This window comes from Acomys russatus, chromosome X (assembly GCF_903995435.1).
Source record: "Acomys russatus chromosome X, mAcoRus1.1, whole genome shotgun sequence".
NCBI lineage: Eukaryota > Metazoa > Chordata > Mammalia > Rodentia > Muridae > Acomys > Acomys russatus.
In genome coordinates, this window is record NC_067169.1 from 20497153 (window position 1) to 20521970 (window position 24818).

Genomic DNA, 24818 nt, shown 5'->3' on the forward strand with positions numbered 1-24818 from the left:
GCAAAGCATGCACACAATTTTTTCTTTTTAAAATTAATTTAATCAGATTACATCTAGACCGAGGGGGACCTTCTTCCCTACTATATGGTCATAGGCTGTCAAGTCGCATCTTGGTAGCCTGCTTATTCTTTCTCTGAGTGCCACCAGGCCTCCTCACAAAGGGAAGTAGTCAAATATGGGGCACCAGAGTTCATGTCAGAGTCCTACACACATGAAATTAATACTTGTCTTTTATTGTAATAAAAGTGACTAATAAAATAAGCAATAATGATGTTTTTCATTGTTAAAAGTTTTTGTTCAATGATTATATTCAATCCTCCTGACAGTTGAGTGCTCTGTCATAGTCCAGGGGTGGGAGTTGTAATATATACAACCTTTAACTTTCATCGATATGGCTTTGGCATGGTTGTCATCATAGAAAAGAAAATTCAGCTTACAAGGCTGAGGCAGTAGAGTTCTTTATTTGGATGACAGAAATCAGCTTAAGCAACAAGTGTGATGCATTCAGAAACAGTAGAGAAAGGGGAGGGGGAGAGGAAAGGAGAAGAACACAGGAGGTGGGTTGGGGCCGGGGCGGGGAGGAGGAGATAAGGTAGAAATAAGAAAGGAAGGAGGTATAGGAGGGAAGAAAGGGAGAACGAGGAGGGAGATGGAGGAGAGAGAGAGGGAAGGAGGGAGGGGCAGGAACATGGAGGGAGAGGGAGGGAGGAAGTAAGCATGCTAGGTTACACTGCATAGTTTACAAGGGGCCTGCTATCAGGGGGCGGGGCCACAGCTCAGGTCCTACATAGACAATGGATAATGGCCTGCCTTCTCTGTGACATTGTCTCTGCCTTAGAGAAACCCAGTGAGTCTAGGCACTAGTGCCAGACTCCAGCCATGCCATGAGAGAGAAGCCTCTGCAAGGGTCTTTTAGAGGTTCCCGGAGGTTTCATCAATGGGGCTTTTAAACAGTCGGATCTTGGGAAGCCAGGATTCCAGTTTGGTAGATCCAGAGCCACCAGAAGCTACACCAGGACCCAGTTTCGCGTCAAGGAGCCGCAAGCGCAAACTGAGCAGTTGTGACTATTTGGGACCAAGGGTTGACATCTGTGAATCTGAAAACCAGGGAGTGAATCTCCTTCAAGTTCTTGGTATTTTTTGCAGAAAAAGAGTCAAGATTGCATCGAGGCATGCCTACCAGACCTTATTTTTGAAAGGGGAGGATAGTGACATTAAAATCCGTGCTCTAGGGAAAATATGGCGTTTACACAAAGTATTTTTATGTCAATCAGGCTACTTTGCTAATACCCTCAAAGGTACTTGGAAAGAATCGAACAACGACATTATTGAACTGAGAGTTAAGGACGAGAGTATAGATAGAAGATCTTTACACTTTGTGTTCGGTTCCTTGTACCTGGACGAAGACTTGCCATTAAAACCTCTTCAAGTTCCTCACGTGTTGGCAGCAGCCTGCCTGCTCCAGGTAGAGCGCGTGATTCAGCTATGTAATGAGACCATGAAGAAAACCATCGGTATGAAAACTGTATGTTCGTATTACATAGCGGCAGAAACACACAGGTTGAAAGCTGTGAAAACAAGATGCTTTGAATGGCTTCTTCACAATTTCATGACACATGCAAGAGTTCAGCTTTACAAGGAACTGGATGTAAAGCTTGTGTACTTACTTGTATCGTCTTCAGATTTACTAGTGATGGGAAAGGAGATCGATGTGTACAGCAGAGTTAAAGAATGGATGTTCCTCTGTCTTCATCCAAGCTGGAAAGGTTCCGTGGATCAGCTTTTAGACTGTACCAACAGCTGGCTTTCCCAGCACATGGAACGTTTGGGTAGCATGACTTTTCTTGAAAGTGAGGAAGGACTGGTGTTCCAGCCAGTGTTTAAACAGCTGAGGCTTCAGCACATCATCTATGACCTGCCCCCCACACGCATTCTCGAGCGAGATCGTCTAATACCTAAAGAATGGCTGTCATCTGTGTATAAACAGCAGTGGCTGGCTTTGTTTCACGCACAACAAGACGAGGAAATTGGACCACAAACCATCAATGAAGAAGAACTTGAAAGGTGCAGTATGAGATGCGGTAAAAGGATCAGGAAAGACGGTAAATACTCTTGGAAGTGGTCAGCTTGCAAATTTAGCTTTCCTTTACTTGTCACCTTTACTAGTTACTGCATAATTTTCAAGCAAAGGCATCCGCGGTGTGATGGCTCTCCCTGTCTAAATCATAGAAGAAATGTAGTATTCAGAATAACTTTGGTGCATTTTGACTCCGATGGGAAAATCGCTTTTAGGAAGACAACTGGTTATAAAACCCTTACCCTTGACGACGAGGAGCATGTTGTAATGAAGTTGGGTGACACAGCATTACCTTTCCCTTTATACATATTCTGTAATTTCCTCTTCATATTGCCAACTGCCGAAGACCTTGCCAAGTATTAGACCACATGAGGATTTGGAAATCATTTAAAAAAATTTAACTGGAAGGCCTCATGATGAATAGTTAAGATAACCAACAAAATGAAAATTATGACTAGTCTAGTACCATCAAAAATGAATTTTTCCATCTTCAACTTATTTCCATGTATTTATGAAGAAAATTTTGACATCCAACAAGGTATTTGTCAGATCAAATAAAAAAACGTTAGTCTTTTTTGGTTTTCACTTACCAGCAAGATTCAACGCTTCCAGTGGAAATAAGAGACTATCTTTGCAAGGAAAATCTTCTCTATGACCTTGTTAAGTAGATTTGACCCTAGCCAAGGTTGATACAAAATAAAAACCTCTCCATTGCCAGAACCGTTGTTAGCCATGCCTTTATTACAATATTATGTAAGTCATTGGTTAAGAAAGAATAATTGAGATTAGTCACTGCTAATGTATGCTTTCAAATAACGTCAAGCTTTTCCAGGTCATGTAACATATGATTACTGCTGTTTTAGAATTGGTTTTCCAGAGACTTCAGTTTTGTATGATTTCAATAATTTTTGCTGCTAAGTATCTCTAACTATAGTTGCACACAAAAAGATATAAATATGTTATAATTAACTACCATGTCATATGCTATATAAGCAAGTGAATTATATATGTAATATATGTACATAGAAGTATATGTTTACATACATACATTCATGTATTTATATAACTGTAAATACCAAAATCTGCAATATTTGAAATGTGTAAACAAACTGGTAAATGAAAAATAGACCTTTATGATACCTCTTATCTTTTTTTTTTTTTTTTTTTTTGAGACAATGTCTCTCTGTGTAGCCCTAGCTGTCCTAGACTTGCTTTGTAGACCAGGCTGGCCTTGAACTCAGGGATCAGCCTGCCTCTGCCTCCCTGAGTGCTGGGATTAGAGGCATGCGCCACTGCACCCAACTGTTATACCTGTTATCTAGCTATCAACATATAAATTATTTCATAGTATCCTGTTCACTTTCTCTGCCTTAGCTTCTTTACCTGTGCTGTGAATTTAAAAAAGAGCTTATGAACACAGTTGCAGGGGAACCGTTTATTGTATCTCACACTTCACGGGCTCAGTGTGCATGGCAGGAGCTTGAAGCAGCTGGTCCCATCACATCTACAATAGAAAGAGATGAGCGCTGTGCAAGTGCTCAGCTAAGTTTCTCCATCATAAGCTTCAGGCTCTGAGCCAAGGAATAGTGCCACCCACAGGAGAAGAGGCTTCCCACTTGAATTTGCCTAAGCAGGATAATCTCCCACAGGCCTGCCCAGAAGCCTGGACTCCCACATAATTGTCCATGCAGCTCACTACCACTTTATGCTATAAAACGCAGCTAGTCCAACTTTAAAAGTCCCCTGGAATTGTTCCAACACTTTGGTTTGTTTGACTTGTCTTCCTTATTTTTATTTCACACACGAATGAATTTTGTTTTTATCACATCCATCCTCCCTGCCTCTTTCCCCACCTTCTGGGTTCATCTTCTCACATGCCGCTCCCAACTGCATTTGTTTTTAGATGTAATCTACTGAGTCCAGTGTCTTGTCCATATGCACATGGGTAGAGTGTAAGGCTTACCTTTCTACTGTGGACTTCCTTTTCCCTTGCAGTTCTCAACTGCTCATCAACCAGGCCCGAGGACTTCTCTTGCAACCATGCTGAAACAGTGACTGGCATAGGCGTCTCTCAGAATTCTTGTCTTCCAAGCTTCGACCAGATTGGCCCCTTAAACTCTTCTTTCAGCATGTTAAAGCTTTTTTAGCCCAAAGTACCAAACTATAGCACATTTCAGCCCAAAACAGTTCCAGAGGGAGGCCAGTGAGTCACTTAGCTTTATAACAGCACTGGCCCCACTTCTCAGCACCGATTTTTGTCTTAGTGTCTTTTTCTGCTGCTGTGATAGAAATCTTCTCCTGAAGCAACTTGGAAGACAAATGGTTTGGGTCACAATTCAAGGATACAACCCACCATGTCAGGTAAGTCATAGCTCAGCTTCATAGACTTCAAAACCAACAGAAACTTGAAGTAGCTGGTCACATTGCAGCCACTATCAGCACGTCTTAAGTGCTATGTTACCGCCCAGCTTGCTTTCTCTATTGTGTACAGTCTAGGGCTCCCCAGACATGAAAGGACACCACCTATAGCTGGAAAGTCTTCCTGCCTCAGTTAGCATAATTAGCATACCTCACTTTATTTTTAATTGGTGGCTATTCATGACACATATTGTTAGGTTTTATAGACTGTCTCTAAGTATGCCACCAAACAGTTCACTCCTCAAACCTCTTCCAGCTTCTCCATTCTTCCTCCTGCTAGCCTCTTTCCCCCTTTCTTTTTTCTGATTTCATGTCATATAAAATGTTTTATATTTCTATATAATGTATATGTTTCATAAGTGAAAGAAAAGCTAATATTTTTTTGGTTCTATCCGAGTTTACTTAATATGGTAATCACAGGCTGCACCCATTTTTCAACAAATATAATTGAATTCATTTAAAAGTTTATTTAATTTTAATAAAGTCTTTCCAACGACATTCTACAATCATATTCTTTCCCCTCTCCTGACTCCTCTCAGATCCTCCTTAATTCTCTTCTCATTTAAAGTCATGTTATACTGACATGGACTCTCTTGCCAGATTTTCCCCTGGTGGGACTGCCTTGCCAGGTCACAGGGGAAGAGGACTTGCTCGCTCAGTCCTGAGACAACTTGATGAGTGGAATGGGTGGGTAGCAGGCACCCCCTTTTCTGAGGAATAGGGGAGAGGGGATGGAGGAGAGGGAGGGAGGGTGGGACTGGAAGGTGCAGATGGATGGGGCTACTATCAGGGTATAAAGCAAATAAATTTTAAATAAATAAATTAATGATCTCTCTCTTTTTCTCTTTTACCCTCTCTCTGTGTCTTTGTATCTCACACGTATAAAACCAAAACCAAAACACCTCATTTTCACTGGTCCTTGCTCTATGCCAGGCTGGCTTTGAACTTAGATCTGTTTGCCTCTGTCTCCTGGATTAAAGGTGTGTTTGTATTCCATCCAGATCACACAGATCTAGAAGATCTTGGGATATCATCTCTTGCCAGAACAGCCGTGCTCTGAATTGACATTCCTCTTAGTTCTGTAGATATATGTTAGGTCCATTTGATTGATGACATCTGTTAGTTTCATTACTTTTTCATTTTGTTAGTCTGTGTCTTTTCATTGGGGAATTAAGTCCATTGATGTTGATAGATATAAATCAGCAATGCTTGCTAACTACTGTTATTTTGATGTTGATGGTTGTACTGTGTTTATGTGTTTCTCTTCTTTTGGTTTTGCTGCAGTGGTGTTATTATTTCCTTTGTTTTCTTGGGTGTAGTTTACTTCCTCTGTTTGGGGTTGTCCTTCTAGTATCTTCTGTAGGGCTGAGTTTTTGCATAGATATTGTTTAAATTTGGTTTTGTCATGGAATATCTTGTTTTCTCCATCTGTGGTGATTGAAAGTTTTTCTGGGTGTAGTAGTCTGGGTTGACATCTATTTTCTCTTATGGCTTGCAAGTCATCTGTCCAGGCCCTTCTGGCACTTAGAGTCTCTGTTGAGAAGTCATGTGTGATTCTGATAGGTCTGCCCTTATATGTTACTTAACCTTTTCCCCTTGCATCTTTTAATATTCTTTGCTTGTTCTGTACACTTAGTGTTTTCATTATTATGTGGCAGGAGGATTTTCTTTTCCGGTCTAATCTATTTTGTGTTCTGTAGGCCTCTTGTATGTTCATAGGTGTCACTTCTTTAGGTTGTCGAATTTTTCTTCTGTGATTTTGTTGAAAATATTTTCTGGGCCTTGGAGCTGGAAACCTTTTATTCCCATTATTCTTAAGTTTCTTCTTTTTCTCATATCCTTAATTTCTTGGATTATCTGTGTCAGGAGATTTTTAGATTTAACATTTTCTTTGACAGATGTATCAGTTTCTTTGATTGTATCTTCTACACCTGAGATTTTTGCTCCATTTCTTGTATTTTGCTGAGGATGCTTACCTCTGCAGTTCCTGCTTTCTTCCTTAAGTTTTCCATCTCCGGGATTTCCTCAACTTGTGTTTTCTTACATTTCCTTACAATTTCCTTCACCTGTTTGTTTGTATTTTCCTGAATTTGTTTAAGTGATTTATTCATTTCCTCTTTAAGGGCCTCTATCTGTTTGGTTGTGTTGTCATCTGTTTATTTAAGGAATTTATCCCTTTCCTCTTTAAAAGCCACTATCATCATAAGCATATATTTGTGGTCATTAACTCATGTTTCAGTTGCTTTAGAGTCTCCAGGTCTGCCTGTAGTGGGATAACTGGGTTCTGGTGGTGCCATATTGCATTGATTTTTGTTGATTGTATCCTTACACTGGCCCTTACCCATCTGGTTGTCTTTACCATTGGCTGGTTGTTACTGGTTCACGCTGGATTTCTTGAGGGTGTGGGAAGAGCCCTGGGTATGAGGCTGGATGTTCCTGGGGCAGCTCTCCTTGGAATGGTGGGTATCCTTTTGGATTCCTCAGGTGACTATGTCCCCATTAGCCCCACAGGCAATGGATTGGAGTGTGTGTGTGTTGGGGGGTGTCTAGCCCGTATGTTCTCAAGGACCAGCTAGTTCCCTCAGGAACCCAGGAGCCCTCTGATTGCTGGGGAAACTCCTGGAGTCAGCAGTCCCTCCACTCCCTCTGTCAGTGCTCTATGAGCTCAAGCTGCCAAGACAACATGTGCGCTGGGTACCACCATTTTGCAACAAGATCCTCTATGCTCTTGAGGTCTGTCAGGGAGAAAGGTAGAGCTGTGGACGGGAGGCTCAGACTGTTTCCCTGGATCCTGGGAGTCAGATGGCCAGAGTCTGGAACCCTGTGCCCCAGGAACCTCGGAGCTTTCCTCCAGGAGGTAGAAATATCCAGGTGGGCAGAGGGTAGAACCAAGTAACCCCAGAACCTGGGAGCTTTCCCCAGAACAGCAAGAATAGCCAGGTAACCAGAGGCTGGAACTGCTCATTCCAGTACCATTGGACACAGATGCTGCTGTTTTGGAGTCCGCAACATGGCCTCTTGCTCACTCCACAGTCGCTTCAGTTCTGCCACTCAGAAACCATGCACACTGGACACCACCATCTTGGATCACTTCCAGACTATCGTTTTGTGCTTTTTGTTTCTTGCTGTTGTTGCTCTTTTCGATATAGGGTTTCTCTGTGTCACCTTGGCTGTCCTGAACTCACTCTGTAGAACAGGCTGGCGTCAAACTCACAGAGATCCTCCTGCTTCTACCCCCACCCCTGAGTGCTGGGATTACAGACATACACAATTGCACCTGACTTGTATTACTCTCTATACAAAGACTACCTATATATTTTATTGATTGTAGCAATAAATGTGTGCTTTGAGATAATTCTGACTTTAATGGTTATTTTCATTGAAGTATAATTTCAAATCCATACATTTTACACATAGTTCCTCTGACTGCATGTAAACCACACTACCCCATACTCAAGAAAGAACAGCTCTTCTGAAGGAAGCCCCGCCTCCTTAAGGACCCTCATTAAGGCCAAAGTCTGGGGGAATGTAGAAGCTGTCCTACCCAGTTCTCCCTTAAGGACGCCCACTAAGGCCAAAGTCTGTAAATCTCCTCTGCTTGGAGAGTTCAGCCTGTCCCAAGGACAGCTAGCAGCTGGTTTGTGTTTAAAGATAATAAACAGTCCAGATTGACCCAAAGACAACCAGCTTGTGTTGCAGCTTGTGTTTAAAAATTTCCCCTCCCCCTTCCCAACTAGAAAAGTCCCAAGGCTAGTCTATTAACCAATCAAGTTTCTCTGATAAGTTCTGCTTCTGTAAAGGGTTTAAAAAGCCCATGCCTCTGCTTCTCAGAGTCTCCAACTCAAACAAGTTTTTGGCAGACCACATCGTGTTGGCTCAATAAATTCCTATGGTTTTGCATTGACAATGGACTCTGAGAATAGACTAGGGATCTTTCTGGAGGTCTCAGTCTTATACTTCCAACCCTCAAATTACTCTGTAGGAAAAGCACCCCTTTAGTGGCAGACACTGGCTCATCACCAGCTGCTTGCCAAGTATCCCTGCCCTTCTTTTGGTCTCTGGATCCATGTCTTTCACTGACCTAGGAATCTCCTTAGGAAGTCTCAGAATAAAAAAAAAAAAAACCGAAGGATTCAGTGCTTTTTCCAACTTTGCTCCTGATCCACATCCTGCTCCAAATTTCCCTTTCTGTCTTGTGCCTAAGATTTAAACACTTCCTAAAACAATCTTCCAGCCAGTCTCCGAAGCCACAAATGTTAGCACACTGTATGCCTGCCCTTCTGTCTTCTGTGTGGTTCTTAATCTTTGGTACATGCCTCAACCCAAACGCATCTCTGCTCTCTTTATATTACGGTTTCCTCAGAAATTGAAACATTCCATTCTACAGGGAAGCTCCTTAAACCAGAAGGTAAACAATCCAAAATAGATTCAGCAAGTTCCTGAAACTGATCAGATTGACTAGGCCCCTTGTTGCCAAGATTGAACGATAAAGACAGCATGAGTCACTCTCAGACAAGCCTGCCAGCAAAGAAGACTCTTGAGACCAGACCAGCACCTGGAAGATGCTTAGAACAACTGAGTCACTTGGAAAAGATACTTCCTAAGCCTCTGAGCTACATACAGGCTTTGTAGTGTGCTCCAGTTTCCCCCATTTTGTGAGCAGTCAGTCACCCATGCTCCAGTGGGCTTCCTGGTTGCAGCTGTGTCTCTGAGTTGTTTTTGTTCATTTTAGTAGCCCCTCACCCATATTCCTGTAAGTAATCTCAATAAATCCCACTGGTTCACCAAGTACTTTTGTCTGTTGTGGGCTTCCTATTTGGGGTGAGTACAGGTGTGTGTTGTGTCTCTCAGGAAGTCTTGTCACACAACAGCTCTCCCTTCACACATACCTACCTCAGCTTCAGCTCACCATACTTTACATATTGATGTTTTGCTTTTCACTCTGTTTTATGCATTTTTTTTGCAGTGGCCTTAACCAGTGTCCTCACTTCCAGAAACCTCCACTTCCTCCTGCAAGCCCCACTGGAAAAGTTTATCCAGAATGTAGAGTGTGCCTTTCCTCTGCTGCACCATCACCACTGACTTCTCAATCCCTGACCAAAGGAGGAACAGCAAGCGTTTCCCTGCAGTCTGTTAGGAGGGGGCTGTGATCCAGTCCCAGCACTGGGTTCCTAATGTGTCAAAGGCATAGCTAGTGACCCAGAACCTGAGATCTCCCTGGGGTCCACCACTCATATGTATACAGCAGTGCTTGCAGTCTATTGCACATCTCACTGGTCTGTGCACCTCAGTCACTGACAGCCTGTTAGTTAGAATGTAATGTCCAGACCCTAAAGGCAAATCTTGACTGCCAAAGTTCCTGTATGAAGCACAATGTCCCCACTGACATCTACAGAATGCACTGCTCATACATGAGTCACTGTTCTCCTAATAGAAAATAATCTCCTGGTAGCCATGGTGACAGCTCTGCAGTTGCCATCGTTCTGGCTACTGAACAATAGGATGCATGAATTCCTGAACACTCCCTAGTCTGTCAGGGATCAGCAGGAAGCCCACCTCAATAAGAATGGCAGAGCCAGTGAAGCTGGAATGAGCGTGGGATGCATGTGGTCACTACCACTGTACCTGAAAGGACATCCGCCTCCCAGCACTTGCTTTTCACTCACTGCAGTGGCTAGTCACATGGTGTTCCCTCTAGCTGTCCTCCTCAGGCAGCTTCTTGGCTTCCAGTGCTCCTTGGTATTGCCTACCTTCCTCAGGTGTCTGTCTCTCATTGGTCACCATCCCTCCAGCCACAATTTCCCAGCCTCAAAGGAGAGGCATTGAGGGTGAACAAAAAATCAATACCAGCCTCCTGATAGCAGCGAGCTCCTTCAAGCACTGCTATATCAGAGGTACAAAGTGAAGGTTTCCCCAGAATTCAGATGTCAGTTGCTGCGACAGTTCTGTCCTATGTGAAGGAGTCGTATTACAGAGTATTTGTGATCTCTCAAAATCCAGTGTTGATGCCCAACTCACTGATGAGATAGTATTAGAAGATGGAGCCAAGGGGTGTGGTGTCCCTTTCCCGAATACCTGGACTTCTTAGTCAGAGATTAAGTGGGTCTTTGTAAATTCAAGGCAGCCAGTCTTGAGCTCCCAGCAAGCAAGGCTCTATACTATAGGCTCCATAAGCTTCCTGCCGGAGTGGTCAGAGCAGGGCAGGTAAGGCCATGTGAGACCCAAGTCAGAATACGATTTAGGGGGTTTGAGTGAGTTGATAGAGGTCATACCAAAGGGATCCTACTAGCCACATTTTTTTTATTTTTTGAGACAGGGTCTCTTTGCGTTAGCCTTGGCTGTCCTGGACTTGCTTTGTAGACCAGGCTGGCCTCGAACTCACAGTGATCCCCTGCTTCTGCCTCCTCCCGAGTGTTGGGATTAAAGGCATGCCTGGCTTGAAGAAATGTATTAAATCTGAGTTCCGCATTGGTTGGTGGAGGCAGTGCATAAGAAACTTGTGGTTAGTTGCAGGAAGGGCAGTCCTATTTAATGTCTAGAGCTTAGCAATTTCCCAAGCAGGGTTGGCACACTAGGCCAGGGCAAAAGATGTGAGATATGGGCTAGATCTGGCAGATTATAGGAAAGGCATGGATGTAGAGGACAAGAACACTCACCATGCTAAAATGTGGAGGAGGAAATGGGAAGTTAGAGTCTTGAATAGGGTCATGGAAGCAGAGAAGAAGTGGCATGTGGGTTGTTACACGTGAGGAGCAGTTAGCAGAAGCCTAAAGCTTGGCTGTTGTTCAGGTAGGATGTTCAGGCTCAGCAGGGCTGTAGGATGTGAGTCCCATGCTAGACTCTGGAGGAGGGCCTGAGAATTGTATGTACAAAGTGGCATGGGAGGAGGGTGCATAAGGGACCTGTGGCTGGTTGCAGGTAGCTTGGGACCTGGAAGAAGTTTAGTGTTTTCATGCAGCCCAGATAAAAGTAGTCAGACTAAGTTGAGGCATGGGATATGGGACCCAGACTAGGAATTTGAGAAGGAGGTGTGGAGTCTAGGTAATGAGTTAGGTGGTGGAAGCCATACAGAAGGAATCAGGGTAGACCCTAAGTACTAAATAAGAACTCTGGGTATCGAGTGTGGTGCTTGGAGAGACACAGAAGGGGTCTGTGGGTGCTTGCTGGTAGGGTGGGTCCTGGAAGAAGCCTAGAGCCTGGCTGTTTTACAGGCAGGGTGGTCACAACTAGGCCAAGGCAAAATATATGGAACAATGGGCTAGATCTAGCAGGTTTCAGAAAAGCTATGGATGGGGGGGTGAGAGGTATTAACTCAGCTAAACCCTGGAGGAGGATATAGGAACTCGTACCTAAGTGGGGTGGTGTATACTGCATAGAAGGGACTTGTGGGAGGTTGTAGCTAAGAAGGTCCAAGTAGAAGATAAGCATTTGGCAGTCTCAAAGCAGGGGTTGGTCAGACAAGGTTAGATCTTAGGATGTAAACCAGACAAGACTCTGGAGGAAGAAATGGGGAGTCTGGATACTGGTATGGGCCCCATAGAAGGGATCAGGCAAAAGGCTGGAAGAGTATATGGGGAGCCCAAGTATACAGTAGCATACCACAGGGGGCACAGAAGACACTTGTGAGTCCTTTAGGGTAGGTTAGGTCCTGGCAGCAGCCTGGACATGGTTATTTCACAGATGGGGTGGTCATATTAGGCCAGGACAAATCATTAGACAACTGGGTTAGCTCTGACAGCTTGTGGAAAAGGGCTGAATTGGAAACCAAGGGGTACTTACCAGGCTAGACTCTGGAAGAGGTCCAGGAAAGTCTAGGTACCAAGATGCGTGGTGGAGTCATCACAGAAGGGACCTGTTGGTGGTGCCAGGTAGGGCAGATCCAGCATGAAGCCTTGAACTTGGCTGTGGCACAGGCTGTGGTGGTCACATTAGGCTGCATAAAGGCATATGGTATGCAAGTTAGACCTTGAAGGAACACATATGGAGTCTGGGTACTGACTGGGGTTGTGCAGCCACACATAAGCGATCAGCCTAGACAGAAGATGTGGGCTGAGGACCTAGTGGGATGGTAGAGGTATCCAAAAAGGAAATTGCAGGGGAGTCTAGGTACCTAGGTTGGTGATGGAGGCAGCCCTGTGATATCCCATGGGTGAATACAGGTAATGTGGTCCTGGAAGAAGCCTTGCGTTTCACTCTGGCACAGGCAGCTGTGGTCCAACTAGAATGGATAAAGGGATGTGGGACCCAAGTGAGACCTTAAAGGGAGATGGGGGAGTCTGTGTACAAAGTGGAGTACCAAGAAGATGTGGTAAGTCTGGGTTCTGGGTGGCATGGAAGAGGCAGTGCAGAAGGGTGGTTGCAGAAAGGGAGTTAGTCCTGTCTACACCCTAGAGTTTTGTTGTCACATAGGCAAGGGTTGTCAAACTAAACAGGTTCAAGGGATGTAAAATCTTGTTAAAGCCTAGATGCCAGCTCCTTCACAGGCAGGGATAGCCATAATAGGCTTAGAAGCTGGTTGTGGGGTTAAAAATAGATCTGGCAGGTTGGTGAAAGGGCATGGATGGCGTACCCTTGACAAGGATGAGGTAAGTCTTGGTACTAATGGCTAGTGAAGGAGATGCTGAAGGTACCTGTGGTTGGTTGTAGGTAGGGAAGGTCCTTGCTGAAGCCCCAAGGTTGGCTGTGATATAAATAGGTATTGTCAGGCTAGGCTAGGGCTAAGAATGTGAGACCAATCCAAGACAGAGATACCAAAAGTCATGTTGGTGTTGGCAAAGAAAGCACCTATGGGTGGCTGCAAGTATGTTAAGTTCTGTTGGAAACATAGAGTTTGGCTACAGAGCAGGCATGAGAAGGCAAACTAGGCCTGGATAACAGGGCATGGGGATCATGAAGACAATGGAGGAGGATGTGTTTAGTCTGAGTATGGAGTGGGCAGTTCAGAGCCACACAGAAATAAAGAAGCTAGACCCTGGAAGAGGATGTCAAAATGACAGGCTGGAGGCAGGGCAGAATGTGCCTATGGGTGGTTGCAGCATCTATCCTGGGTCCCATAAACTCTGCCACTGCAGTACAGGCCACGTTGGTCAGAGTACCCAGGGTCAAGCATGCGGACCCTACAGAAGCCTAGACATCAGCTGCTGCCCAAACCGGAAAGTCCAGACTAGCCCAAGGCTCTTGTTGATGGAGCAATGCTAGATGTGTTGGGTAGGGACAAAGGCTTAGATGTTGGGGTCAGGGGTACTCACTAGGAAAGACCCTGGAAGAGGACATTGGAAGTTGGAATATTAACTGAGGTGGCAATGCAAAGGGGACCTGAAGGAAGTTGAAAGTAGAGCCGTCCTGGCTGAAGCCCAGAGTCTGTCTGAGGCACAGGTCATGGTGGACAGAATAGGCCAGAACAAAGTTTAAGGGAACCTGTGGAATTTTAGATGTTTTCTGCTTCACTGACTGTGTGACCAGAGTAGACTAAGCCATTGGATGTAGGACCAGGCTAGACCTGGCACGTTAAATAAATGGCTTGAATGAGGAAGTCAATGAAACTCCCCAGGCTTTATCAGGAAGAAGACTTGGAAATACTGAGTACCTAGCGGTGTGGTTAAGGCAGACTAGAGGGGTGATTACAGTAAGGGCTGGTCCTGAGGTAGCTTCAGCTCTAGCAAGGGTGATGAAACTAGACAATGGCAAAGTTTATGGGACCCAGGCTACATGCTGGAGGAGGTCTTGGAGAGACTGAATACATAGAGAGGTAGTAGAGGCAGCACAAAAATGACCTGTAGATGGTTGTAAGTAGTGGGCTCCAGGCAGAAGCCCAGGGCTTGGATGAAACACAGGCTTTGCTCAGACTCTGGCATGGCAGGATTTGTGGGACTCAGGCTAGTCACAGGAAGAGGATTTGGGGAGTTTGGGTACTGAGTGTGTTAAAGGAGACCACACAGATGGCTAGATCTGGTAGTTTTGAGAATGATATAGAAGAGGAAGTCAAGAGAAATCACCAGGCTTGACCCTGGAGGAGGATATGATAGATCTGGGGTATTACTGGTGTGGTATAGCCTGCTAAAAAGAGACCCATGGATGGTTACACATAGGACAGTTCCTCTGGTTGAAGCCTAGAGCTTGGCTGTGTGGCAGTTGGATCTGGACAGACTAGGTTGAGGCATTGCATGTGGAACCCATGATAGACCATGGAGAATGATATAGGCAGTCTGTGTAGCTAGTAAGGTAGAGCAGAAGGGACCTGTGGGTGGTTTTAGGGTATCTAAGCCAAAGCCTAGAGCTTAACTGCAGCACAGGTGATGGTGTCAAGCACAGGATATGGGACCTAGGCTAGATCATAGAGGACATGATGAGTTTGATTACTGTCTGGTTTGATGGGGGCACATCGAAGGGATAAAGCCAGTCCCAGAAGGAAGCTATGGAAGGTCCTTTTACATAGTAGCTTGTTGGAGGTGCCACTGAGGGGGCCTATAGGTGGTTACTTGTTGGCTATCTAGGCAGAAACCTAGAGCTTTACTGTAAGGCAGGCGGTGGTGGTCAGCCTAGGCTGTAGCACAGGATATGACAACTAAGATAGACCTTGGAGCAGTACTTATTTTGGTTACTGCCCTGATTGATGGCTCCACATAGATAGGATAAGACTAAACCCTGCAGGAGGATGTGGGAAGTCTGGGTACTGTGTGGCATGTTGGAGGTGGTACAAATGTAGATTGTGGGTGATTTCATGTCTAACAAAGCCTGGTGGAAGCATGGAGTTTGGCTACAGTGCAGGGGAAGCAGGGCAGGCTAGGCCTGGGCAAATACTGTGGGCTCATGCTAGACTCTGGAAAAAGAAATAGAAAGTTTTGGTAATGAGTGGCATGCTAAAAGGTACCTGTGGATGATTGCCAGTAGGGCATATCCTGGCAGAAGCCTAGAGCTTGGTAGTGTTGGTCCAAATACCCAGGGCAGATTATGCACACCCTGCTGAAGCCTAGAGGTCAGCTGCTGTGCTCTGGTTGTAGGGTCAAGGCTAGATCTGGTAATAGGGAAGAGGCTTGGATGTTGAGGTTAGGGCTATTGGCCACATTAGTACCTGGAAGAGGACATGGAAAGCCTGGGTACCAACTGGGGTGGTGAAGGCAAATGAAGAAACAGATCCGAAGGAGGTTTAAGGCAGGGCCATCTTGCCTGAAGCCTAGAGTTTATCTGGGGCACAACTGGTTGTGGTGAGACTAGGCTGTGCAAAAGTTGTATGTCCCTGTGGAAGCCTAGATGTTGTCTACTGCATAGGCTAGATGGCCAGACTAGACCAGGCCACTGGTTGTGGGATGAGGGCTAGACTAGGCAGGTTAAATGAAGGCTTCAATGGGAAAGTCAAGGAAACCAACTAAGCTTGACCACAGACGAAGACTTAGAAAGTCTGCCTAACAAGTTAGTTGATTGGAGTCACACACAAGGAATCTGGGTAGACCTGGAAAAAATGTAAATGAATGATATATTAGTTAGGGTTCTCCAGAGAACAGAACTGATAGAATGAATATGTATGGAGTTTATTTGCATGGCTTACGGGCTGTTGTCCAGCTAGTTCAACAAAGGCTCTCTGCAACAGAAGGTCCAAGAATCCCCAGTAGTTGTTCTCTCAACAAGGCTGAATGTCTCAGCTGGTCTTCAGTGTACATCTGAATCCCAAAGAAGTAGGTGATAATACCAGTGAATCAAGAACAGGGACAAGCAGGCAAAGAGCAAAAGCTTCTTTCTACCTTGTCCTTTATGTAGGCAGCCACAAGCAGCTGTGGCCCTGATTAAAGGTGTGTCTATCCACCTCAAGTGTCCTGGGTTTAAAGTAGGTCTTCCTACCTCAAATGAACTAATTAACTAAAAAATCTCTCACATATGTGTCCAGTGACTTGGCTTTTCAATTAATTACAGATGTAGTAAGTTGACAACCAAGAATAGCCATCACAAAAGGGTTATGGGCAGCACAGAGAAGGGGAACAGAATGTACCCCTTCTGTGGTTGGTTGCACTTATGACTGGCTTGGTGGAAGCCTAAATCTTGGCTGCTTTGCAGTTGGAGGTGGTCATAGTAGGACTAGGTAAAGGATGTGGGACAAGGGCTAGAGCTTGTGAGTTGCAGAAAGGTCTAGATGGTAATGTCAAGAGAATTTACTGTCCTCGCCCCTGAAGGAGGATATGGGAAGTCTTGGTAACCTACTGGGGTTGGGGAGAAGGGGCTCTGTGGATTGCTGTAGGGAAGGCAAGTCCTGAGGAATGCTTGGCTGTGGCACAATCAGGGTTGGGACATGGGATGTGGAACTCATACTAAGCCCTAGAAGATTACATGGGGAGTCTGTGTTCCTAGTCAGGTGGTGGATGCAGCTCAGAAGGGGCTTGTGGATGATTGCAGATAGGGTGTAGAGGTGGTAGCCTCCAGCTAGGCTGCAGCACAGGCAAGAATATTTCGATTACTCCTGGGCACTGGATCTTATGCTGGGTTAGACTCGAAATGAGCTCCTATGTACTCTGAGTACCAAGCACTGGTGAAGTCACACAGAAGGGATCCGAGGATACCTTTAAGTCTCTAGGTGATGAGAGGCATGGTAGAGGAAGCACAGATGGAGAGTGGGGGTGATTACAGGTTGGGTGAGTCCTAATGGAAGCCTAGAGCTTTGCTGCAACACAAGTGGGGTAGATCAGACTAGATTGGGGCACAGGACAGGGTGTTCTATATGATGGAGTGAGATTCGGGGAGTCTGGGTAACAAGTCAGTTGGTGGGGGCCACACAACTGGGATCGGTTGATAGAGGGCACACAATATGGATCAGGATAGACCCTCCAAGAGGAGGTGAGAAATCTGGTTACCCAGTGACATGGTGGTGGAAACATCTCAGAAAGGGCTGGTGGGTTAAGTGCAGCTATGGAAAGTGCTGGTTAAAGCATAAATCTTGGCTGTAGTAAAGGCGAAGTTAGTCAGACTAGTCCAGGGAAGAAGATGTGGAATCCCTAGGGAGCCTAGAGATCAGCTACTGTGCAGAAAGGGCTGGCCAGAGTATTGCCATAACACTGATTGTGGGACTCATGCTAAATACACAGGTCTCAAAAAAGGCTTTGAAGCAGAAACCAGGGGTACTCAGTAGACTAGACCCTGGAGGAGAACATGGGAGGTCTGTGTGCCTAAAGAGGTGGTGAGGTCTGGAAAGGAGTTAGGACTGGTTCTACCTGAAGCACAGAGCTTGCTTGCAACAGCAGGTGGGAGTGGTCAGACTAGACCAGGCACGGACTATGGGTACCTTGATAGGCCTTGGAGGAGAATGCAGAAATTGGAGTACTAAGTAGATTTATTGTCATGCAAAGGAGATTATGCTAGATCCTAGAGGATGATGTGAGAAGTTTAGATACTAAGTAGCATGGTGTAGACAGTCCAGAAGGTGACTGTGGGTAGATGCAGGTACGGTGGATCCTCACCAAAGCCTAGAGCAGGGCAGCTGTGCATTCTCTGGAGCTCATACTATGCTGATACAGAGGATTTGCTACCCTGTTAATGCCTAGTGGTGGCTGTGTGCAGGCAGGATGGGGGTGGCACATGAGACCAGGAAACTAGTTTGAACATCCATACTAGATCTTCCAGATCCATACTAGATGTTCCAGGTTGAAGAAAAATTATGAATGGGGAAGTCAAGGGAATTCATTGACCATGTGAAGGGACTCTGGGCCAGCTTGAACATGGTGAGCATGGCTCTAGTAGGCCTTGCCCTTCTTCCCCATTCCCTCGGCCTTGCTAAAAACCATTAGATTACATCCCTAAAGCTAGCCACCAAGGCCTAGTCCTTAATTTGGCCACTTCCTCCTCCCAAGGCTGACTACCAAGGTTCAACTATCAAAATATTGAAGCCCAACAATCAAAAGCTCCCTTTGGCTCACATAATTAGCATGCCTAATTAAAATTAAATACCTCATCTTAACATGGGGTTTCTGCTTGTACCTTTATAAACAAGTGCCATTTTCCTATAGGCCAGGTTTGCCTCCTCTCTATCCAGAGGCAGTCCTTTGCTCCCCACCAGGACAAATACCCCTACCCTCTTTCCTTTGTTCCCTTACCTTTCTTCTTTGTCCTCTCTGTGTTTGTCTCTTATTACCTGTCCTCTGTTCCTCTGTGGCAAATAAGTCTCCTTTGTGCTGAGAACTTGGTCTTGAGGGTCCTGAGGCAATACTTCTGCTTTCACCAGGGAGGACATGGGAAGGCTGGATACTGCTGGGGTGGAGGCAACACAGAGGGGATCTATGGATGGTTGCAAGTACAGAGAGTCCTGTCAGAAGATTAGAGCTTGGATGTGGCACAGACAGAGATGGTTTGATTAGGATGGTGCAAAGCATGTGTGATCCCACATTCTTGATTTTGGCTGCTGGGAAAGTAGAGGTGGTCAAACTAAGTAAGTCAATACACTAGTTTTATTACCAGTGCTAGATCTGGAGGGTTGCCTAAATTGGATGGATAAGGAGGTAAAGGGAACTAACTACCATATTTTTCGGACTACCAGACCCACCCGACCATAAGCCATACCCAGTTTTTAGATCAGTAAAACAAGAAAAACAAGAAACACAGCAATTGGACCATAAGGCACACCCTAATTCACCCACACTTTGTTTTTGGGGAGAGTGCATCTTATGGTCTGAGAAATACGGTAGTTTTGACCCTGGAGAAGGATGTGTGATGTCTGGGTACCTGGTGTGGTAGGAGGTCTATACAGAAGTGACTTGTGGTTGGTTGAAAGCAGGTTATGGTCTTCCCATAACCCCAAAATGTGGTTTCAGGACAAGTGGCTTGGTCAGACTGGTTTAGGCACTAGATCTGGGACTAATGCTAGATCTTAGAAGTAACATAGGGAGTCTGGGTACTATGTTCATTGGTGCAGGCCACACAGAAGGTACTAGGCTAGACTCTGGAGGATGATGTTGAAACAGTGTGTACAGGGTTGGGTTGTAGAAGTAGCACAGAGGGACCTACTTGTGGTTGCAGGTTGGAAGCATCCTGTCTGAAGTCAAGAGTTTGACTGTCAATCAGGCGCAGTGGTCAGACCTGTAACCAATAAGGAAATTAACACAAGTAGTCAATTAAACTCTCCCAACCAAAAAAATAAAAATAAATAAAAAAATAAAGCCCAGGACCAGATGGTTTTAGTGCAGAATTTTATCAGACTTTTGAAGAACAGCTAATACCAATACTCTGAAAATTATTGCACAAAATAAAAACTGAAGGAACATGGCCAAACTAATTTTATGAGGTCACAGTTACCCTAATACCCAAACAACACAAAGATTCTAAATAGACAATTACAGACCAGTTTCCCTTATGAACATAGATGCAAAAATACCAATAAAATACTTGCAAACCAAATCCAAAAACACATAAAAAAAAATCATATACCAGGGATGCAGGAATGGCTCACCATACAGAAATCTGTAAATAAAACAAATAAAAAAACTAAAAGAAAAAACTATCTGTTCATACCATTAGATGCTGAAAAAGCCTTTGACAAAATCCAACACCCCTTCATGATAAAAATCATGGAAAGATCACAGATACAAGGGGCATGCCTAAAAATAATAAAGGCAATGTACAGCAAGCCTATAGCCAATTTCAAATTAAGTGGAGAAAAACTCAAAGCAATTCCACACAAGGCTATCCACTCTCTCCATACCTTCTCAATATAATTCTTGAAGTTTTAACTAGAGCAATAAGACAACTGAAGGAGATCAAGAGAATAGAAACTAGAAAGGAAGAAGTCAGGCTGGGAGTGGTGGCACATGCTTTTAATCCCAGCACTTGGGAGGCAGAGGCAGGCAGATCTCTGTGAGTTCAAGGCCAGCCTGGTCTACAAAGAGAGTCTAGGACAGCCAGGGCTACACAGAGAGACCCCGTCTCAAAATAAATAAATAAATAACGCCGGGCGGTGCTGAAGCATGCCTTTTATCCCAGCACTCTGGAGGCAGAGGCAGGTGAATTGCTATGAGTTATAGGTCAGCCTGGTCTACAAAGCAAGTCCAGGACAGCCAAGTCTACACAGGGAAACCCTGTCTTGAAAAACAAATTTAAAAAAAAAAATTTAAAAAAGAAGAAAGGAAGGAAGAGAGAAAGAAGTCAAAGTATCACTATTCACAGATGATATGACAGTATACATAAGTGACCTAAAAAATTCTACCAGGGAACTCCCACAGCTGATAAACTCTTTCAGTGAAGTGGTTGGATACAAGATTAATGCAAAAAAAAAAAAGTGTCCATTGCTGTGAAGAGACACCATGACCGTGGTAACTCTTACAAAAGAAAACATTTAATTGAGGCTGGCTTATAGTTTCAGAGGTTTAGTCCATTATGATCATGGTGGGAAACACAGCAACGTGCAGGCAGACATCATACTGGAAATGAAGCTGAGAGTTCTACATCCAGGCAGCAGAAGGAGATTGTGTACCACATGTCAGAAGGACATTGCTGTTTGAGGTTGCAGTCCTCCTGATCCGGAAAGCCATTCTGAGCTCTGCTACATTAGGTGCAGGACTCCGTCTCTCTCGCAGGGCCTCCAGCTCTCTGCCTCACACCATCTGGGGAGTGTCTTTAGACTTAGATGCCCCTAACCACACTTGATATATGGTCCTTGATACAGCTCCCTGCTAGCTCTGCCCTTCCTGTGCCTATTTAATAATTAGGTACTGTGTTCCCATTCATATGATAGGAGCATGCTGCCAAATGTAAAATAAGTATCCTTAAAGCACCTGATCTCAACCAATTATGAACACCTATCCTGGAATCCACCCATTCCCCAGGGGCTATATAGCCTTTGTTCTCCCTGAGTAAAATTCAACTAGTTCCTGGAGTGGTTCCCAGAGTGTTTGATCTCTGTTGTGCTTATGATCTTCCAAGCCCTGTGCCTCATCTGGTGGGCTGGTGGCCATCAACCCCCCAGGAAAGAGGAGAACAACAACCACAGTGGGCAGAGCTTGAGCATAGGAGACCTCAAAGCCCACCTCAACAGTGACACACTTCCTCCAACAAGGTAGCACCTCCTAATAATGCCACTCCCTATAGCCAAGCATTCAAACACACGAGTCTAAGGGGGACCATATCTATTCAAACCACCACACCTTCCTATATACAAATGAAAAAGAAATAAAAAAAAAATGGCACTCTTCACAATAGCCACAAATAACATAAAATATCTTGGAGTAGCTCAACCAAGCAAGCTCAACCAAGACTTGCATGATAGAAACTTCAAGTCTTTGAAGGAAGAAATTGGAGAAAAGATCAGAAGACAGAAAGATCTCCCACACTCATGAATCAGTGTGATTAACGTAGTAAAAATGCCTTCTCCTTCCCCATCAAAAGCAATCTACAGATTCAATGCAATCCCCATCAAAATTCCAACACAATTCTTTACAGTCCTTGAAAGGACTATTATCAACTTCATATGTAACAACAAACAAACAAACAAACAAACAAAACATGATAGCTAAAACGATCCTGAATAGCCAGGCAGTGGTAGCACACACCTTTATTCCCAGCACTCATGCGGTGGAGGCAGGCAGATCTCCATGAGTTCGAGGCCAGCCTGGTATACAGAGTGATTCCAGCACAGCCAAGACTACATAAAGAAACCCTGCCTCAAAAAATCCTAAAACCAACCAACAAACAAACAATTCTGAATTACAAAATAATCATGCCTGGCATCAAGTTGTAGTACAGAGCTATAGCAATTTTTTAAACTGCATGGTATTGGCATAAAACATATATGTTTACCAATGAAATCAAATTGAATACCCAGACATAAATCCACACACCTATAGAAACTTGGTTTTTTAAAAAGAAGCCAGAAATACATACAAGAAAAAAGAAAGCATCTTCAACAAATGGTGCTGGTCAAACCAGATGTCTATAAGCAGAAGAACGCAAATAGATCCAACTGATTATCCTGCACAAAACTCAAGTTCAAGTGGATCAAAGACCTCAACATAAAACAAGATACACTGATAGAAGAGAAACTGAGGAAGAGCCTTGAACTCATTGGCACAGGAGACAATTTCCTGAACAGAACGCCAACAGCTCAGGCTCTTAGATCAACAGTTAATAAATGGGACCTCATGAAACTGAAAAGCTTCTGTAACACAAAGGACACTGTCATAGGACAAAACATCAGCCTTCAGAATGAGAGAAGATCTTCACCAACCCTACATACAACAGAGGGCTAATATCAAATATATATATAAAGAAATTAAACACCACCAAACCAAATAATCGAACTTTAAAATGTGGTACAGATCTAAACAGAATTCTCAATAAAGGAATCTCAAATAGCTGAGAAATAGTTACAGAAATGTTCAATGTCCTTGGCCATCATAGAAATGTAAATCAAAAGGACTTTGAGATTCCATCTTACACCTGTCAGAATGGCTAAGATAAAAAACTCAAGCAACAGTGAAGATGTGGAGCAAGGGGAACACTCCTCCACTGCTGGTGGGAGTACAAACTTGTACAGCCACTTTGGAAATCAATATGGCAATTCCTCAGAGAATTGGAAATCTATCTACCTCAAGACACAGCTATACCATTCCTGGGCATACACCAAAAGGAAGCACCATCCTATCACAAGGACACTTGTTCACCTATGTTCATAGAAACTTAATTCATAATAGCCAGAAACTGGAAACAACATAGATGTCCAACTGAAGAATGGATAAAGAAGCTGTGATACATTTACACAATGGAATACTACTCAGCTGTTCAGAATGACAAATGAATGGAACTAGAGAAAATCATCCTGAGTGACCCAGAAGACAAACATGAGTGTTCTGGGACCAGAGCCTAGCAGAATCATCATCAAAGAGATCAGAGAGACTTCATCCATGGTGGTCTTATAGAGATCCTAAGAGTGGGAGCAGGCACTGAGTGTCTTGCCTGTTTATGGCACCCTTTTCTTCCTACTGGGTTGCCTTGTTCAGCTTTGATGGGATGGTATGTGCCTGGAATGATTGTATTATGCCATGTTTGGTTGATATCCTTGATATCTTTTCTGAAGGGAGGCAGTGGGGTGAATTTAGGGGATTTGGAAAGGAAGGGGGCAGGCTTCTGAGGAGGGAGGGAGTAGAAACTGCTTGGGATGTAATATATGAGAAAAGAATAAAAAGAAGAAACACAGTGGCTTACAGTTTTCTTTGACTGGGGCATCCATTTTTTTCTACCGTATTTTCAACACCTGAGATTTTCTCTTCCATCTCTTGTGTTCTGTTGGTGAAGTTTACCTCAGTGGTTCCTGTTTGAGTTCCTAGAGTTTTTTAAGAAGTCTCTCAGCTTATGTTGTCTTTTTTGTTTTGTTTTGCTTTTCGAGACAGGGTTTCTCTGTGTAGCCCTGGTTACAGACGATGCTGAGGATTGAGTCAGGGGGAACAGAGAGAGTGAGATAGTGGAGAAGGTCTGCAGGCCAGCAGCCTATCTGGTCTTTTGACTATATATTTTCTTTTCTTTTTCTCTTTCTTCTTTCTTTGTTTCTTTGTTTGTTTCTTTCTTTCTTTTTATTTTTTCGAGACAGGGTCTTTCTGTGTAGCCTTGGCTGTCCTGGACCAGCTTTGTAGACCAGGCTGGCTTTGAACTCACAGCGATCCACCTGCCTCTGCCTCCTTAATGCTGGGATTAAAGGTGTGTGCCACCACGCCCGGCTTGACCATGTATTCTCATACTACCTATTTTCAGGCTCACTAATTCTTTCTTCTGTTTAATTGTTTCTGTTATTGATATCTCCTATTATATTTTAACTTTTTCTTTATGTATTTTAAGATCTAGAGTTATAATTTTTATTTGATTTCATTTCTTCTTCTTCTTCTTCTTCTTCTTCTTCTTCTTCTTCTTCTTCTTCTTTTGGTTTTTGGTTTTTTAAGTCAGGGTTTCTCTGTGTAGCCTTGGCTGTCCTGGACTCGCTTTGTAGACCAGGCTGGCTTTGAACTCACAGCAATCCACCTGCCTTTGCCTCCCAAGTGCTGAGATTAAAGGCATGCACCACCATGCTCAGTTGCTTTCATGCCTTCTTAAAGTCTCTGTGTACTGAAACATTCATTCATGTGTTCTTCAAGCTTGCTGAATTCCCTTAAGGGTTCATTTAAATATTGCTTATTAGAGCTTTCCACACTGAAAACTGATCAATTTCTGGCATGTGCACATGCACGCATGCACACACACACACACATGCACGCACACATAATATATATAATAAAATAATAATTGTTGTTGTTGTTGATGATGATGTTGCTATATTGCCATTGTCTGCATTTCCTGAAAGCTGTTGATGCTTGTTGCTTAACAGCAG

General features: G+C 44.1%; 1 protein-coding gene across 1 annotated transcript; it reads left to right on the forward strand.

The window, feature by feature from the left end:
• The first annotated feature begins 937 nt into the window (after window positions 1-937).
• Window positions 938-2440, forward strand: LOC127184762 (germ cell-less protein-like 2). The gene has a single exon (XM_051141143.1). The coding sequence runs from the start codon at window positions 938-940 to the stop codon at window positions 2438-2440; it is 1503 nt and encodes a 500-aa protein (XP_050997100.1).
• The last annotated feature ends 22378 nt before the right edge of the window (window positions 2441-24818 follow it).